The 17,941-nt window shown below is 35.1% G+C and overlaps 1 protein-coding gene across 10 annotated transcripts in view; it reads left to right on the top strand.

Moving 5' to 3' along the window:
- Positions 1-3,770: 3,770 nt before the first annotated feature.
- Positions 3,771-17,941, top strand: part of LOC138691924 (zinc finger protein 227-like) — a 53,391-nt gene continuing 39,220 nt past the window's right edge. For 2 of the 10 annotated variants that reach the window (XM_069814565.1, XM_069814561.1), the window contains exons 1-3: positions 3,954-4,142; positions 9,119-9,216; positions 10,684-10,766. Coding sequence is in view for 3 of the 10 variants with exons in the window: in XM_069814568.1 (XP_069670669.1) it covers positions 9,124-9,216; positions 10,684-10,766; positions 13,343-14,318 (1,152 nt within the window). In the remaining 7 variants the exon portion in view is untranslated. Of the gene's footprint in view, positions 3,905-3,948; positions 4,143-4,431; positions 4,806-9,118; positions 9,217-10,683; positions 10,767-13,342; positions 17,451-17,941 lie in introns of those variants that run through there. The other 8 variants (XM_069814568.1, XM_069814566.1, XM_069814567.1 and 5 more) reach the window with 8 other exon arrangements.

Raw genomic sequence — 17,941 nt, 5'->3', positions numbered from 1 at the left:
GAATTTATAATAGGGGTTTTTGAAATGCGTAAGAGTCGTCGTTGCCCGATTAGAAAACGGATTCAACAAAGAGCCCAAGTTTTAAAATAAATGCAGTATTTGAATTACTGAAACACATCTTTTTAAATATGCTTAATATTGTATCTCTGTTAATTACACTCTAATTCTGGCATTTTAATCCAGTTTAACTGCAGAACTTTGTAATTTGTGTTATTTGTAATGACGAAACATGAATAGGTGGTAAGACACTATGTACAGTCCATGAGGATTTACTTGTCTAGTTCCTTTTAGAAAGAGAGAGAATGCTCACCATCTCTCTCTACCCTCATTTATGATGGTCGACACTCCTTCAAACGACCACGAGTTACCAGTGGCGGCATTCTCTTCCTCTTCAAATTCTGACTCCACTCCGCCAGAAAGTTCGTCCATGTCCGTGTCGTTCAAATTGATTACGAACGAATAATAAATTTCCATCCACAAGTCCATCCTTCGCCCAATAACATTTTTCAACTTTTTCTACGTGTTTACAGGCCTTCCTCTAATTTTCTAACGTCACTTTTGCAAGTGCGCTCATTTTTAACCTGTTGCACACGTTTTTTAAGAATCCTATTCGGGCGTTTCTTTCCTGGAGATCGCAGCACGCTTCCAATTCCGTTTCCGCTTTCTTTTGTTTTTGTTTTGTTTTGTTTTCTATTTTAATCCTTTTAACACCACGAGATGATATATCTGTCGCTGCAGCAATTTTTTCGATAAAACTCGGCACAGATATTGTTTGTTTTCCGCATTTCAGTGCCTCATATTCTTCAGTAAAGAATTTATATGCATTAATAACCATGTTCATATCGCCCGACTTCAAGGCTTTCCCGCATTTTCCCATATTGCCTACCATTATTATTAAATACAGGAACACAACACTCATTACAATATTTAAGGTAACAGTTAAACCATGCATCTCCGAAAACATTTTAATTTCTGAATTATATTATATTAAATTGGTACAACAAGATACAAACTCGTCCACACCTGTGGAGTAACGGTCAGCGCGTCTGGCCGCGAAATGAGGTGACCGGGTTCGAATCCGGTCGGGGAAAGTTACCTGGTTGAGGTTTTTTCCGAGGTTTTCCCTCAACCCAAAACGAGCAAATGCTGGGTAACTTTCGGTGGTGGACCCCGGACTCATTTCACCGGTATTATCACCTTCATTTCATTCGACCGCTAAATAACCTGAGCTGTTGATACAGCGTCGTAAAATAACCCAATTAAAAAAAGACACAAACTCACTTCACTATTCACAAAATACTACTATAACTAATGAACTCAAACAACCCCGAGACGCCACTGAGAGATCCACTAATTGGGTTTGCAAAAGTGTGAAGGGAGAAGGGAGGAGAAAGGGAATTCCAAGAATTATACAAAAGGAAACCTCTTGCCCGTCACATCTGGTGGCAATCGGTAGACAAGGACCTCAGACAAGGACAGTAGAAATCACGCCAACTTAATCCTCATGCACTGTAGTTCTTCCTTTCCAGTGTAAATTACAGGAATATAACGTCAGAAATTTCAAAGTATTAATAATAATAATAATGATTTAATGTTGTCTGGAGCCACATCACTTCTTTTACCTTTAATGTAGAATCTTCTTTGGGAAAGTTTCCTTTGAGGAGAGATTTTTCAGATCTGCTCTTTCGGTTAGTATTACACTGAATACTTTATATGACCTCAAGCGACTTACACTAAACTTTCCAGGAAGCTACTACCTGAAAGCCAGATTTTCATAATATATTCGTTACTGGAGGTACGTTAACAGGAAGCCACAAGTTAATAAATTAATTGAATAAGTTCCTAGATTTCATAAATGTCTGTTGGAGCCGTGGAAGCTTACCTGATGAGTGGAATGAGTCACTAGTAGTTCCCATTTACAAAAAAGGAAATAGAAAAGATAAGATTAACTATAGACGCATTAGTCTATTAAATTCAGCCGCTAAAATATATGCAAAAATCATAAATAGCAGACTAAAGACAGTCACTGAAACGATACTTCTTGAAGAACAAAACGGCTTCAGAGAAAATAGATCTTGCATTGATGGAGTTTTTACATTGGCCCAACTTATTGAGAAACATCGAGAGTTCAATATTCCAACACACATAACATTTATTGATTTCCAAAAAGCATATGATACTGTAAATAGATCAACACTTTGGAACATTTTAAAGAAAGAAGGGATACCTCAAAATTAAATTTATGCCATTCAAAGCATGTACAGAAACAAAGATTAAATTTAAAATTAACAACAAGATTAGTTTAACGACTACGATAACAAATCAAGGTTGTCCGCTGTCTCCTTGTTTATTTAATATATATATTAATGCACTTATAAAGGACTGGGAAATTGATTTGGCCACACATTTTATGATCGATAACAAACCCTTTAATACTCTGCTGTACGCAGATGATTTAATTATATTAGCTAACACCAAAGACAACTCACAAATGGCAGTTCATAGGCTATATCAAAAAGCAAAAGAGTACAATTTAGAAATTTCTATACACAAAACAAAAACCATGGCCTTTATTAAAAATTCTATAAGAACTAAAATAATTGTCAATAACTTTGGAGTAGAGCAAGTAAATGCTTTTACTTATGTTGGCTGTAATCTCTCCTATATTCACTCTCGAGATATAGATAATAAATTAGCCAAATTTCAACAGCTGCTAAGAACAATTAGAAATACACTGTTTAAGAAGGTCCAGCAAGACACAATTTTGAAATTCTACAAAACAATGGCCATTCCAACTTTGCTATATGGATCAGAAACTTGGACTCTAACAACTAGTCAACTGAAAAGAATAGAAGCAGCTGAGATGAGATTACTAAGACCGCTAGAAGGCTACACTCTCTATGACCATAAATATAATGAAGACATCCGACGAGAACTAAATATCGCAGCCATTACAGAGACAATCCACAAGTATCGGAGCAACTGGCATGAGCATATTCTACGGATGCCAAATGATAGACTACCCAGGAGATTATTAAATTACAGACCCCTTGGATACAGAGATTGTGGACGCTCGAAGAAGCAATGGAGAGACCATCTTCTCACCTGAGACGGAACAGGCCAAATGGCCTAAACCCTGATAGCTATTGATGATGATGATTAGTACATTTGTTATAATTTACAGTGCCTTGTCATTTACTGTGACAGTTATAAAAAAAATATATGTTTTTGTTAAGCAACATTTAGATTAATATATAAATATGAAAATACTAACAGTATTTTCTTAAATCTGCATACGCCTCAAGTCTGAACACGCTGATTGGTGAATTTGTTTCGTATAGTACAAAATTTCACTTCTGCTTAGGAATGGTTAATATCGTTAAATGTGGGACAACCTGCATCCCGCGACGGGTATGAGTAGGACTTGAGGAAAATTTCCTGAAAATCGGGAATGTCCCACCATATCAGGACATCTGGCAACACTAGTAGGCCAATGTAAAAAGTTGTACAAAATTATACAATATTTAGCATACTAAGCACATTAACTTAATTTAATTTAACTTACACCCTTAAAAAGATCATTAAGTGGAAAGTATGAGTGTAGATAAATTTTGTTATTTATATTCTTAACCTTTCTTCTTTGTCGGTAAATGATTAGAGACAATTGTGCCGTTCACCAAGACTGAACAGCTTGCTAATAACAGCTGAAGATAGATAAAGTTAAAGGAACTTACAAGAACTTAGGATGTGAAAGGGAAGAAATATATTATATTGTAGAAAGGAAAAGCTAGCAAATACTGGCAAAATTGGAGTAATACTGTATTAATTGAAACTGGCCACAATAAGAGGAAGATGATAATGATGCCAACTTAAACCAGTTATAAAATGATTTATTAACATGCAGGTATTCAAAAGTTTAACAGACTACGCCTCCTCGATGATTATGTTCAGTAGGGTCGTATTTGTGTTCATAGCTTCCTTTTCTTGCAAAATGCGTATAATATAATATCTGAAGTATGCTGGACAGACATGTAATGAAAGGAATTTTGCTGTATTGTATTGCTGGATACAATTTGGGACATAAATTACAGTACATCGCGACATTTTATAATGTTCCTTTTACTTGTTGCGTTGTGATAATGGTACGCTATGTATTTTGTTTTAAATTTATTCGAAATATTTGTTGTGAAAATTCTGACACCGAGGTTAATAACCTATTATCAGTCAAATTAGGAATAAATACTAGAATAATTGAAGCATGGACCGCAACAATGTTGTAAGCGACACAACTTTCAAAAGTGGGATTTCTGTGTAACAAGGTGTAAGTGTTTCTCTGCATCGCTAGAAACTACAGTAACAATCTTATGGTCCACACCTGTGGAGTAACGGTCAGCGCGTCTAGTTGAGGTTTTTTCCGGGGTTTTCCCTCAACCCAATACGAGCAAATGCTGGGTAACTTTCGGACTCATTTCACCGGCATTATCACCTTCATTTCATTCAGACGCTAAATAACCTAGATGTTGATACAGCGTCATAAAATAACCCACTAAAATATGGGCACTAGTTGTGTGCGCAACGATTGGTTGAATAGGTGCCGTGTAAAACGTTGCAAGTGGGATAATATGGAGGAGAGTAGACCTGTACTGTTGTCATCCTCTACACAAAAACATGCAAATTCGGAAAGAAAGCTTAAAAGAAACGTGGTTGAGTGAAAACAAAATGTTCGAAAAAGACTCAGAGATCAAGAGAAAGAATATTGTAGCTTCAGAAATATTATAAAATCTGAGTTATCCGAAGCAAATGAGGTACGTGGTACGAGTATATAGAGAACTTGTTTTCCTTTTGAGATTAGAGATACGTTAGCTTAATGAAATGACAAATTGTTGAATTTTATTATACAAATATATTACGGTTACAAAATGTTATCAGCAGGGAACGGATTTATATGGACTAAAAATATATGAAATATGTAAATATATATGTAGTTATTTTTACCAAAATATGGAATTAAATATGGATTTTTACCAAAATATGGAATTAAATATGGACTTAAAATTATAAAAAAATGACTATGTACGTTAAATATTGGTACATTTTAATCAAACTAATATAATGGACGTACCTTATCTTCCAATGTAGTTTCAACAAAACACAATTTTTATTGTCTGTTACCATAACAATAGGTTACAAACATTTCTTTCAAGTGCTGAAAAGTGAATCTTCTTCTATTGTCTCTGAGGATAGATTTATACTGACTAAAAGAGCGTTCGACGTCACAAGAAGTAACTGGTACATAATTCAATTTCACAATGTCTGCTGGGGATAAGTCCAAGTTAATCTTCACTGTTGATTCACCACTCATCACAGCAACAACCTTTTGTAGTTCTTCATATCCAGGGTTTTTTGAAAGTACAGTGTCCACCTTAGCTCTTACTGCATCTGCAACTTTACCTCTACCACGATTCAGTTGTTCCACAGTACTATTTATAATTTCAAAACTTTCAGATAGTGAAAGGTGCCTATTTTGGAGACTTTTGAGCGTTTTTATGATGCATGAAAATGTATGCTGAATGTGAGCTAAGTCATTCTTCACACTTATGTCACAGGTAACTGTTTTCGCAGTATCAATTGAGACTGCATCTTCAGAGTCCAATGCAAGGAGAACATTGTTAATAGAGTCTATATGTTCGGCATAATATTCAGCTGCTTCTAGCCATGTACCCCATCTAGTTAAAATTGGCTTTGGTGGCAATGGAATTTCAGGGTACATTTCTTTCAACACGTTAACTCTACTGGGAGCTTTGAGAAATACTTTTTTCACTGATGAAATCAACAAATCTACTTTAGGGAAATTGTCTCTGACCACTTCTGCCACACGATGAAATGCATGCGCCACACAAGTAAAATGAGTCAATTTAGGATATACAACAGATAATGCTTGTCCAGCTTTGACCATATAAGGGGCAGCATCGCTAATAAAGAATAACACATTATCGTACATAATACCCTTTGGCCACAGGATACCCATAGCTTCGTTGAACAGTTTAACTATAGTTTTGTTATTGCACTTTTCTAGAACATCACAATGTAAAAGAATTCGTTCAGAATATTGTTCACTTAACAAACCGATAACTACATTACCAACAAGTCTACCTTCTTTGTCGGGAGTCTCATCAATGGAAACCCAAATTGAACTATCTTTAATTTCATCTCTTATCTTCTGTATTGTCTCATCGTAGATGGATGGAGCATACGTCTTCCTAAGTGTTGACTCATCCGGGATTGTATGTTGAGTATATTTTTCAAGGAATTCCCTGAAGACCTTATTCTTTAGTTTGTAGAGAGGAATATCAGCAGAGATGAGAGAACGGCACAGGTCGATGTTAAACTCAGATCTTACATTCGATGTTGTTGGTTGTGTTAAAAACAATTGTCTCTGCTTGGAATTTAGTTGTTTGTTGGCCTGATGTTTACTAGTTGTAATGTGTTGTTGCACCAGGAACTTTTGTGTAGATGATACTGCACACTGACAGAAATTACAAAATAATATTTTATTGTCAGTTGATAAACCATCTTCTTTAAATTCTGAAATGTAACTTGTTAGTTTTGATTTTAAATTGACTGAATGACGTACTTTTGGCATATTTACCGTCTTTATAGTATGATTTACAAAACTGAACCTATGTGTACTCTGACTGGCATTTAACTGTTGAGCTGCACAACTGAAGTCTGTTAAAAATTTTAAATTAAATTAATACAGTTTTGTAACTTACTTTCCCATTGTTGATAGGACTGCTAATTTTCAAATAACTCTGATGTTAAAGGGATTACTGAACATGTGTTTAAATCTCTATTGTTGAAATGTATTTTTAAAAGTTAATGGAATTTTGTTTTGTTTTATTGTTAAACCTAATATAATATGGACTGTTTTATATGAAATATGGAAAATATATGGAAATTAACGAAAATATGTACTAAACTCTAAAATATGGAAAAATATGGAAAATAAAAGTAGGATTTTTCAACCCTACACATTGTGAAACATAAAGATAATGCAAAATATAAATTATATTAGCTTTATAAGTAAATATGTATTTACATATAAATCCTTTCCCTGGTTATCAGCAACCTTACCATTAAGCACTTTCCTCTTCGATAATATTGAAATAGATTCGGTTAGTGTTTAGATTTAGGAGTGGTTGTGTTGACGTTAGATTGCGTGTTATTTTTCTGATTGTGTTAATGAAGTGTTTAGATTAGCTTGCTCACATAGTACAACAGAAATTTACATCACAGCAAATTATTTTCATGATAAAGACTTATCTGAAAAAGAATGATTGCGGAAAAGAAATCTTCCTAATATTATCGTTCCACATAGCAACAGCAACAAAAAAGGCCACTCTTTAATCTAAATTTCAACAAGGGACACAAAGCATGGACCGATATCAATGCTAGATTAGCAACACCATCATACTTAGGAAGGGCTGGTCATATTAGGAAGTTTAAATGTAGAAAACAAAGAACGGACATGGCAAAATTTTCCTTTCTTAACCGCACAATAGTAGACTGGAACAGCTTACCTGCGGCAATCTTTCAGGGTGGTCCTCTTAAAATCAATACATTTAAGGAAAGGTTGAGAAGATTAGACTGAAAATGTAATTGGAGGTGCAGTGTAATTATTTAAGTTGTGTCATGTAACTAATTGAGTTGATATATAATTAATTAAGTTGATATGTAATTATTTAAGATGATATGTAATTAAGTTGGAATGTAATTAATTAAGGTGATATGTAATTATTTAAATTGGTAATAGTTGGATAAAATAGAAGTACTTATAAGTTAGATTTCCTTTTGCTTATCCGTAGGCGTTATTATAGAATAGTTTTTATTTATAGTCCTAGGTTTATTGTATCTAATATTTATAGATTTACGTTTATTTTATTTTATTTCTGTAATTGTAATTATTGTATATTATATATCACTGCCACCGGGTGTATACCCAATTGCAGTGTTAATAAATACATACACATACACATCTCAGTAACACAATCAGAAGAATAACATGCAATCTAACGTCGACACAACCACGCCTACAGACAGACTTAAGTGGACTGCCGATCCGTTCGGAAGACGGTTTGCCGCTAGTTGCATGACCTTCGTGCTGATCGCGCATTCCTGTCAAACTACAAAGAAGGACCTTTTGAACACATTTCAATACAAGGAGTTTTATGAGAACCTGCCAGTTGAAAATTCGATCCTTGTTTAATGTGTTATGTTACATTCTATAAAGTCCACACCTGTGGAGTAACGGTCAGCGCGTCTGGCTGCGAAACCAGGTGGCCCGGGTTCGAATCCCGGTCGGGGCAAGTTACCTGGTTGAGGGTTTTTCCGGGGTTTTCCCTCAACCCAATACTAGCAAATGCTGGGTAACTTTCGGTGCTGGACCCCGGACTCATTTCACCGGCATTATCACCTTCATATCATTCAGACGCTAAATAACCTAGATGTTGATACAGCGTCGTAAAATAACCCAATAAAATAAAAAAAAATACATTCTATAAAAATACAAGATTCATTTTTTATTTGTTGCTTGTTAGTAAAAGTAAGCTCCTAATTTTTATAGCGATAACCTTTCAAGTCTGATACATCTATGTAATAATTCAAGTATTGTAATAAACTTAAAATACAGTATTTTAGAAAGTGTATAAATATTTCACAATTGATAGTATAACAACTTTCTATATCACTGCACATACAACATTGTTACATGGAATATTGTTTCTATCTTGCTTTAAATGATCTCTACCTTGTAAGAAGATCACAAAATTTATAGAAGCTTACAAATAATGTTAATTTGCATCGCACTTCCCTATTTGATCAACAAGATGTGACACCTTTTGTTTTCTGATTAGTTTTCAGTGATTAGTATAAACTTTTTAAAATGTAACTTACAACGTTGTTACGGCCCATGCTTCAGTTGCATTAAATTAACGACTTCAAAATATTTATGAAGAAATTAAATATGTAAAAACCAAGAAAATTCCATATGTCCTTAGTTGTGAACATTCCCAATAGTCCACGCATTGCAAACAGCATATTTTTGGCATTGATCTTTCAGTTGTGATGGATTGGATAAAGACGGAACCAGAAGTCGACCCGTTGGCTGTAGAAACAAATGAAGATGCAGATAAAGAAGAGAGAAGTCCTTCAGAGGAAGTAAATTTATTTAAAATTGTTTATCTGTTCATTTACTGAAATATTTGTAAGAAAAAAAAAGTTACACATCAGAATTATACAGAGTGATTCAGTCATTTATTTCTGAAACTTGTGCATTAAAACTTTCGAGACAAAATTATTTATAACTAAAGCACATGTGAACTTTCAATTCAGCTTGATTTCATCAATCAGTCCTAACAGGAAGTAGGGTCAGTGGCGTATTAATTTAAAATTTGAAATGGAAGTCGGAGTAAAATAAGGTACCATTTGATAGACTTCTTCAAAACAAACATTTTTCATAGGAAGCGTTTTTATTAATTCCTACTTTTTCAATGAGAAAACGTACGAAAAGACATTGCCATCAATATTGAGAAATATTACAGTACGAAAATGTAAAGAAGATAATTAATGTTGACAGATGTTACTGAAAGACTGAACAATGGCATTAATTTTTAGAAATGTTCAAACTGTATGCCGTTCTGAGCAGCACACACTCGTACTTTTCTTCTAACACTCAGTGACTCTTAATACTTCGGCGTGGTCAAGTGACTGGAAGGTCTCTCGGAATCGCTGTTTCATGTCATCTCTTATTGTGATACGCCACGAACCTAATTCCTGTTAAGACTGGTTGATGACATCAATCTCAAGTGAAAGTTCACATGTGCTTTAGTCGCAAGTAATTTTGGCTCGACAATTTTAAAGCACTACTTTCCGAAATAAATGACTTACAGGTGGTTCTGAATCACCCATTGTTTCTCGTATGTTATCTCATTGAAAGATTAGGAATTAATGAAAATCTTCCCTATGAAAATTTTTGTTTTGGAGAGAACTATCAAATGGTACCATATTTGACCACGATTCCCATTTTAAATTTTAAAGAATACGCCACTGACCCTATTCCTGTTAAGGCTGATTGATGAAATCAAGCGCAAGTCAAAGTTCACATGTGCTTTAGTGATAAATATTTTTGTCTCAAAATTTTCATGCACTAGTTTCCGAAATAAATTAAAGTTACGGGTGATCTGAATCACTCTGTATATAAATCAATGTAAGTTTCCAACATTCACTGTTTTGTGAGAAATCTAATTCAGTTTTACCTACTTAGAGTCCTCAGAAACTTGTTGTCCACCTGTACCCTCACGTAACCTATTGTAACCTCAACTTCTGCACTTAGCCATCCTCTTTTTACCGGTATTTTGCTATTATCTTTTTCGTCATTCATATGTTGCCACTTCTTTTTACCGATATTTGAACTTCATTTGCGTGTTTAAAAAATAATATTAATTAATGACTTTGTTAAGAGAAGAAAATAAAACTATATCTTGCGTATTACCACATTTCGGAACTTAGAGTTTGACATCATGAAAGTTTTGCGTATTGATTTCGCAACTTTCAACCATTACATTTTATTTCAGTAATGTGGAGCGTCAGTCTTCTGTGTAATCTATTTTTTCTTGTTACTTTCAGGGTGAGCAAATTGCTACGATTACACTAAAAGAGGAGATTAAGTTAGAAGTATCAGAGGAAGATGAAGACTTTACAGCTAAGAGGTGGGTGTAATGTACACGTTTTTTTTTGTTTTCGTTTTTTTTTTTTTTTGCTGGTAATGCGTCTTTCACATCCAAATAACTTCAAATGTCGTTTAAGGCATCTATTGGCGTCATCACAGCGTCCATCGATATAACCTCATTCTTCGAAATTTGCAAGCAGCTGAGTAATAATTCTTCTTCGTTCGTGCAATAGAATCTGGATTTCATATTCAGATACAAACTGTACACATCATCCACTGAGCGCGTGGACGTACGTTCTTCAAAGTAGTGTCCACCTGATCGCAACAGAATGTGTTCACATTCACTACAGTAAACACGCAATGTCATGGAACGTCCTTAATATTATTTGCCCTGTGATCTTATTAGTATCGTTATAGCAAGTTGTTTTGAGTTAGATCGTTTTTCACCCAGGTTATCTACTAACGAATGTTGATATCTGAGATAGCCATCTTAGCTGTTATCACAGTCTAGTACATACAGGCACGAAGCTTAATACGTAGGGAATATGCATCCAATGATAGTTGAACTTTAGTTGTTAGCCACTAGGATCGCTACCATCGCACAGTCTATTGTTCCTAGTACTCTGAGTTGCAAACTGCTTGGAGCATTGTGTCGCGAGAAATGAAAAAAATCGTGACTGTATGTACTAGACTGTGGTGTAAGTATGATCAAACAGGAGCTTTCTGTTGGCTAGACATATCATCTGCATACTTACGTTTTTATACTAAATTATTTCCAGTTTCAAACACGTTACAAGTCCTCTCGTCATTGGGTAGCTCCTTTGTTAATATGTGCGACATTTTAACCTTTGACACTTGAATCGACATGTATTTCTCAGACTTATTAGTCCGTGTCTCAAAGCAACATTTTCAGCTGAAGTGAACTAGATTGTTGACTAAATAGCCGGATGTGACGTCAGAAGTTATGATCCAAAGCTACATAGTGCATAGCATTCAAGTCCGTAGCATGGATGAATATATAATAGGATGCGAAACTTACTGAGTTTCTCGTAATAGATACTAGAGGCGCTGTTGTAGAAATTGATCTTGTTGCCACCTGTTGGGGGGGGGCGTTATTACATGTAGCAGCGCACCAAGAGGCGAAAAGAGTAATTACTCCATGCATTTAGCAGTGCACCTGGTGACGAAAATGTTAAACTGTGCAGAAACTATTCCCTCCCACTCTCATCGATATTCAAAACTAACCCAATTTAAAAAAAAAATATATATATTTTTATTCCTCACAGTATCTTCTACTGAAAATTCTTACCGGAGCCAACAGGAAGATGAAAGAGACGACCTATTTTACACTACCCGATTAAAATATAACCAGAGACAAAAAATAAAGCAAAAGGTTAGATAATTTGGATTGTATTCTTTGGGTATTTGTTGTACAGCAGAATGGAAAAGTCTGCAAGAACTAGTTAGATAGATCAATTTATTATATTCCTATTACTTTACAATAAATTCAACAACTCTATTTTTACAACGTCCATAAACACTGTTTAACATACACTGCTTATACACACACGTATCACTTCATGTTCACTTATTAGCAAGTTTCTGTATGCCATCTTGTCTCCTCGAGCAATATCTCGATTATCTTGAACGGATAAATAGAGAACTCTGGGTAATATACCCAACACGTAGTTTTAATGTTCACCACCTACGACGTTGGGCGCTGATCATTTTATTTCAGCCCTCCGCCGCCAGATGGTGCTGACCGTAGTTTCGCATCCTATTATATATTTATCCATGTCCGTAGTAGCTAGTAAACGAAAATCCTTGCTTGATTGTTGACTTGTTCACTAAACAAACATGGATACCTCATTAACAATTGAGGTTATGAAATCTGAAAATCCTTTGGAAGTGAAGTAATGTAAATATAATGTAGAATAACACGTTAACTTTGAACACTGACATTGTTAGTACCTTCTGTACAATGTTTTAAACATTATTGTAATATATTAAGCCCTTATCTTTTCTACATAATTCGTAATGAAACTGCATTAGGACACTGCCTTCTTAATTTAGTACTGCACCGTGATGTCATGGTTTTAGAAAAATAATCTATGAAGAAGGCCGTGTTTCAAGCATACATTTCCAAAGCCCTCTAGTGTGAAGTTTACAAGTCACCTAGTTGCTAGTCACTAGTGTGTAGTTTGATCTTTAGCTTTGAGGAACGGTCTTAGTTTTAGAACTTCGGTGATTTTAGTAGGCCTGTGTAATTACACTACGAGTATTTAATAAATGCTTTATTCTCCAAGATCTAGTCTTAGAGAAAGTTCGTGATCTTATTATGTATGCTAAATACAGTTAGAGCACTTAGAATATTACAGGCCTATGTAATTACATCGGAGTTTCTGATTTATACTTCATACGCTCTTCCAGCATTGATATTTGAAAATGTTAATATCAAGACATAGTGAAAGATACTAAATCCATGATCTCGTAATCCATTCGAAATTCTTTCTTCTTTTTTATGATGTATTTGTATACGATGCATTCCTTCCTGTTGATGTTATTTTTTTTTTCCGTGGCAATCCGTTATTTTAACATAAGATTTTTTAATTGCAGCATTTTTTATAGTGAACTCAATGTAAAGCAGCAGGATGACGTCACTATTCCTGACGACTGTGCTTCTGCAGAAAGTCCTGCCTTAGGAAGTACACTTGAACCTGTGAATGACGACCAATTTCTTACAGAGGAAGGTTCCTATAAGTGTGATATTTGCGGAAAGCTGTTGCAGACGCCCCATAGCCTTAAGATGCATTTCCGCACACACGGAGAAAGGAAATTCAAATGCGACGTCTGCGGAAAGTGTTTCTCAACTTCAGGGAACCTGAAAGTCCATGGTCGTACTCATTCGGACGAGAAGGCGTTCGAGTGCCACGTGTGTGGGAAACGTTACTCAAAGTCTGCAACCCTGAGAGGCCATATACGTATGCACCCTGGCGAAAAGCCGTTTAAATGCAAGAAGTGTGGAGAAAGTTTCACAGAATCGGGAAATTTCAGAGAACATGTACGGGCACACTCGGGCGAAAAACCATATAAGTGCGATGTCTGTGGAAAATGTTACTCCAATGTGGGCCCTCTAACTCTTCATATTCGAACTCACACGGGCGAGAGGCCTTTCAAATGTGATGTCTGCGGTAAATGTTTTTCGTATTCGGGAATTTTGAAAGATCATTTACGTACGCACACAGGCGAAAAACCGTTCAAATGCGATTTTTGTGGGAAATGTTTTTCTCAATCCGGAACCCTTCGTTACCATATTCGTACACATTCAACCGAAAAGCCATTCAAATGTCATGATTGCGGAAAATGTTTCTCAGAATTAAAGCTCTTGAAATATCATTCGCTTAAACATTCTGGTGGGAAGCAGTTTAAATGTAACGTTTGTGGGAAAAGCTTCCTACGTGCACAACAACTGAAAGGCCACTCAGCTTCCCATACAGGTGAGCGGCCATTCCAGTGCGATGTTTGTGGGAAAAGTTTCATATATGTTCGAAATTTAAAAGTACATGCACGCCAGCACGAGAGAAAACAGTGACATACTACATCTGTGGGATTTCATTCTCATTAATTTAGACTTTGAAACCAATTAAGACACATTACAAGATTTCCTAATGTGATATCTGTTACGTATGTTTTTCATATCAACAGTACAGATATGGCCGTAATAGTGAAATACGATTGAAAACTCCGAGAATTTGACTAACGTGATGTCGTACGTAGAATTTTGTCATTATTTAAAGTTCTTTATATTATTTGTATTTTAAATATTATTATTATTATTATTTTTATTATTATTATTATCATCATCATCATCCGCTGAATTTTCACGAGGACGTGAAACAAGTTCCGGAAAGAACCGTCCAATGAAGCACTACGCGATTCTTAGCTAAAATAAATTGTAAAATTGAGGTTTATGGTCGTTTAGACATATAAAAGAACCCAGAACGATAATGTGAAGTTTGTATGAAAAATATGAACTGTCAAGTCCACAAGGCATTAAGGGTATATGTACGTGAACGACCACAAACATTATTAGAAAATGTAGGCTCTAAATTTCTAAAATTTTATAAGGAAATGAACTGACAATTGGGCAAAAATTACAAGGTACCACAACAAAACTTATTATAACTTAAATATCTGATAAAAGTGTAAAAAAGGTTACTAATAATATTTTTTAGAATTCATTTTTTACTTTAAATTAAATTTCCAATATTTCAAAATTTTCACACATATTATTTCATAACTCCACAACCATTTTGTGCACTGATTTAACATGCATTCATGCAAAAGGTAGACTACAATAATGCCCATTTCTTTGAATACAGAAAAATTAGATCACAAAACATTATGTAAATTTTAATATATTTTATATATGACAAATAAAAAGTCAATTGTATTAAAATAAACAACTCTACATGTCTGAGAGTAGTCTACTTTTCAGAAATAAGTGTTTGTTACATGCAGAAAAAATATTAAAGATGTCAGAGGGACCAAAACAATGTTATGGTTACCAAATGATGTAACTGCAGAATTTTTTTTTTTTCATACTTTGATAAAACTGGATTGAAAAATATTATTAGTAACCCTTTTTTTACACTTTTATCAGATATTTAAGTTCTAATAAGTGTTGTTGTGGAAGCTTGTAATTTTTGTTCAATTGTGAGTTCATTTTCTTTTAAAATTTTAGAAATTTAGAGCCTGCATTTTCTGATAATATTTGTGATCGTTCACGTGTAAACGAACGTTTCACAATAAAGTCAGAATTCGAATTATCGAACTAGTGAATAGGCCTACCGATCGTAAAATGACAATGCAGAGTGTACATAACATCTGCATTGCAGAACTGCCAAATAACCTTTTCAATATTTTCACAAGTTAATTTGTGTCGACTTCATTTTTTACAAGGTCGGTACTAGGCGGTAGGTTTCTTTGTAATAAAGATAGCATTGTTATAATTCGAACCAAGCACAGGGATTATATTGAAGAAGGCGGGGTAGGGGATCTATGCCTTATGTCAGTGTAAATTTTATTATGAATATTATGGATTTATTAATTTGTCCTACAGAATAACTCTGTAATGTTGACAATTAATATTTGAGGAGAAAAATTCGCTCCGGCGTCGGGGATCGAACCCGGGTCCTTGGTTCTACGTACCAAGCGCTCTGACCACTGAGCTACGCCGAATTCAATCCACATCTCCGGATCGAACCTTCCACCTTCAGTGTTTCCCTTTTTGGCCTGACTCCAAGTTAGGCATACATGTTGACGTATATGTCCAATGTCAACTGCCATTATACTAGGAGCGCACTCAGTTGAGTGACTTATTTGGCCGGGATTCCGCAGTTATGATGCACTGCTAGCTTTGAGAATATTATGGATTTATTAATTTGTCCTACAGAATAATCTCTGTAACGTTGACAATTAATATTTGAGGAGAAAAATTCGTTCCGGCGCCAGGGATCGAACCCAGGTACTTGGTTCTACGTACCAAGCGCTCTGACCACTGAGCTACGCCGGTGCTGTGGATCACAGGTACATCGTTCACATTTCCAGAGCCAGAACAGTACTGCTTCCCAAGGATTCCATTCAGTCAGAGATGGCATGTTATAGTGAGCAAAGAAATTAAAGTTCTCGTTTTCAGTACTCATTCTGACACGTTTAGTACTCTTCAAGCTCACAAGTCGCTCGAAATCAGCACTGTGAGACTTAGCCACAAGGATAAGAGCAAAAAAAGTTGCTAGATTTTTGTTATTAGCTCAAGAAGCAAAATATTTCATATTTTCTGCAAGTGTTTTGCAGTTATGAATGAATGTCTATATTTTGCAAACCCTGAAGATCTCGATACTCAAGGTCTATTTCTGATAGATCGAGATCACTGCCAATGGTATTAAATACAGCCGTTATATCTGCATCCTTAGACAGGTCGCAAAATTGCTTCACAATGTCAATCATTCTTTCATCTGGATTGAAACGGTTGCTTAAGAAATTTATGAAGCTCTCCTTCACCTCCACGAATATGGCAGTTAAGTCCCTGTTGTCAGTAACATAGAGATTGTGTCCCTTACTTCTTTTTGGCCGTGATGATCCAGATCCTCAACCAGATCATCCAGAAGTGAGGTCAATGCTCTTCAGCTGTCTCAAACCACATGGGAGTATAGTAATGCTTTCTGCAAGTGTCGATGTCCAACCTTCCAAGATGGGATCTTCAAGCAAAGATGATATTTTTGACTTCACGGATCAGTTAATCTAGTCATGTCAACAATATTGATAGAATTTGACTGAAGTGCTTTCTGATATCTGCTATCTGCTGAAGACGAACAGTACATCTGCCAGAAATGTTAAGAATCTGAAGTTATTCTCCGCGCCCAGAAATTTCAGGTGACCATAGCAAGAGCTACCCGGTTTTTTGTGACGACTCTGATGTATCATCCGCGAGTTCAACAACAACAACAACAATAATAATAATAATAATATAGTAATTATAATAATAATAATAGTAATAACAGTAATAATTTCCAACAATTTTGGTGCCGATTTGTGCAGTATCCATAATAAAAACTGCTTAAAAAACTCTGCATTACATAGAATTTAATTATTTTATTATTAATATGCGTGCTGATGTCGTGTATAATATGTAATTATGCCAATAAATTGTCTGTGAATCTTTCCTGGACTTTATATTTTCCATTTCCACAAACATCCTATTTTGTCATCCTTTTTTCGGACTTACACCACTTCTGCTTTGAACTCGTCATATGTTCATCTGTAAACACATTTTGGACTTTATACAGTTATGGCTTTCAGAGTAAGAAAGAATGAGGAACAAAGTAACATAGCTAACTAATTTTCTTGGAATTAATGTCAAACTTATCGAAATCTAAAACGGCAGTGGTAAACTTTAGCTGTCCCTGCTTAGGTCCTTCTTACACGAATGCCAGTACAATGGGATTCAAAACCACTGCCATAATAAAAGAAGGCTGACTGTTTTATGTATGCATTTGACGATACAGTTTACGAAGCCGACATCAGAGTCGAATAAAAAGCATAATTATATTTATTTGTCTGTGATTATTTACCCAATGAACGTCTCCTCACACTTTAACTAACCTCTCCTTTAAATCTCAGTCGACGGTTCGAATCCCGAAATTTAATTATTCT

This window comes from Periplaneta americana, chromosome 16, assembly GCF_040183065.1.
Source record: "Periplaneta americana isolate PAMFEO1 chromosome 16, P.americana_PAMFEO1_priV1, whole genome shotgun sequence".
NCBI classification, from domain to species: domain Eukaryota; kingdom Metazoa; phylum Arthropoda; class Insecta; order Blattodea; family Blattidae; genus Periplaneta; species Periplaneta americana.
The sequence above is the reverse complement of the archived record's forward strand: the minus strand, read 5'-3'. Positions and strand labels throughout refer to the sequence as shown.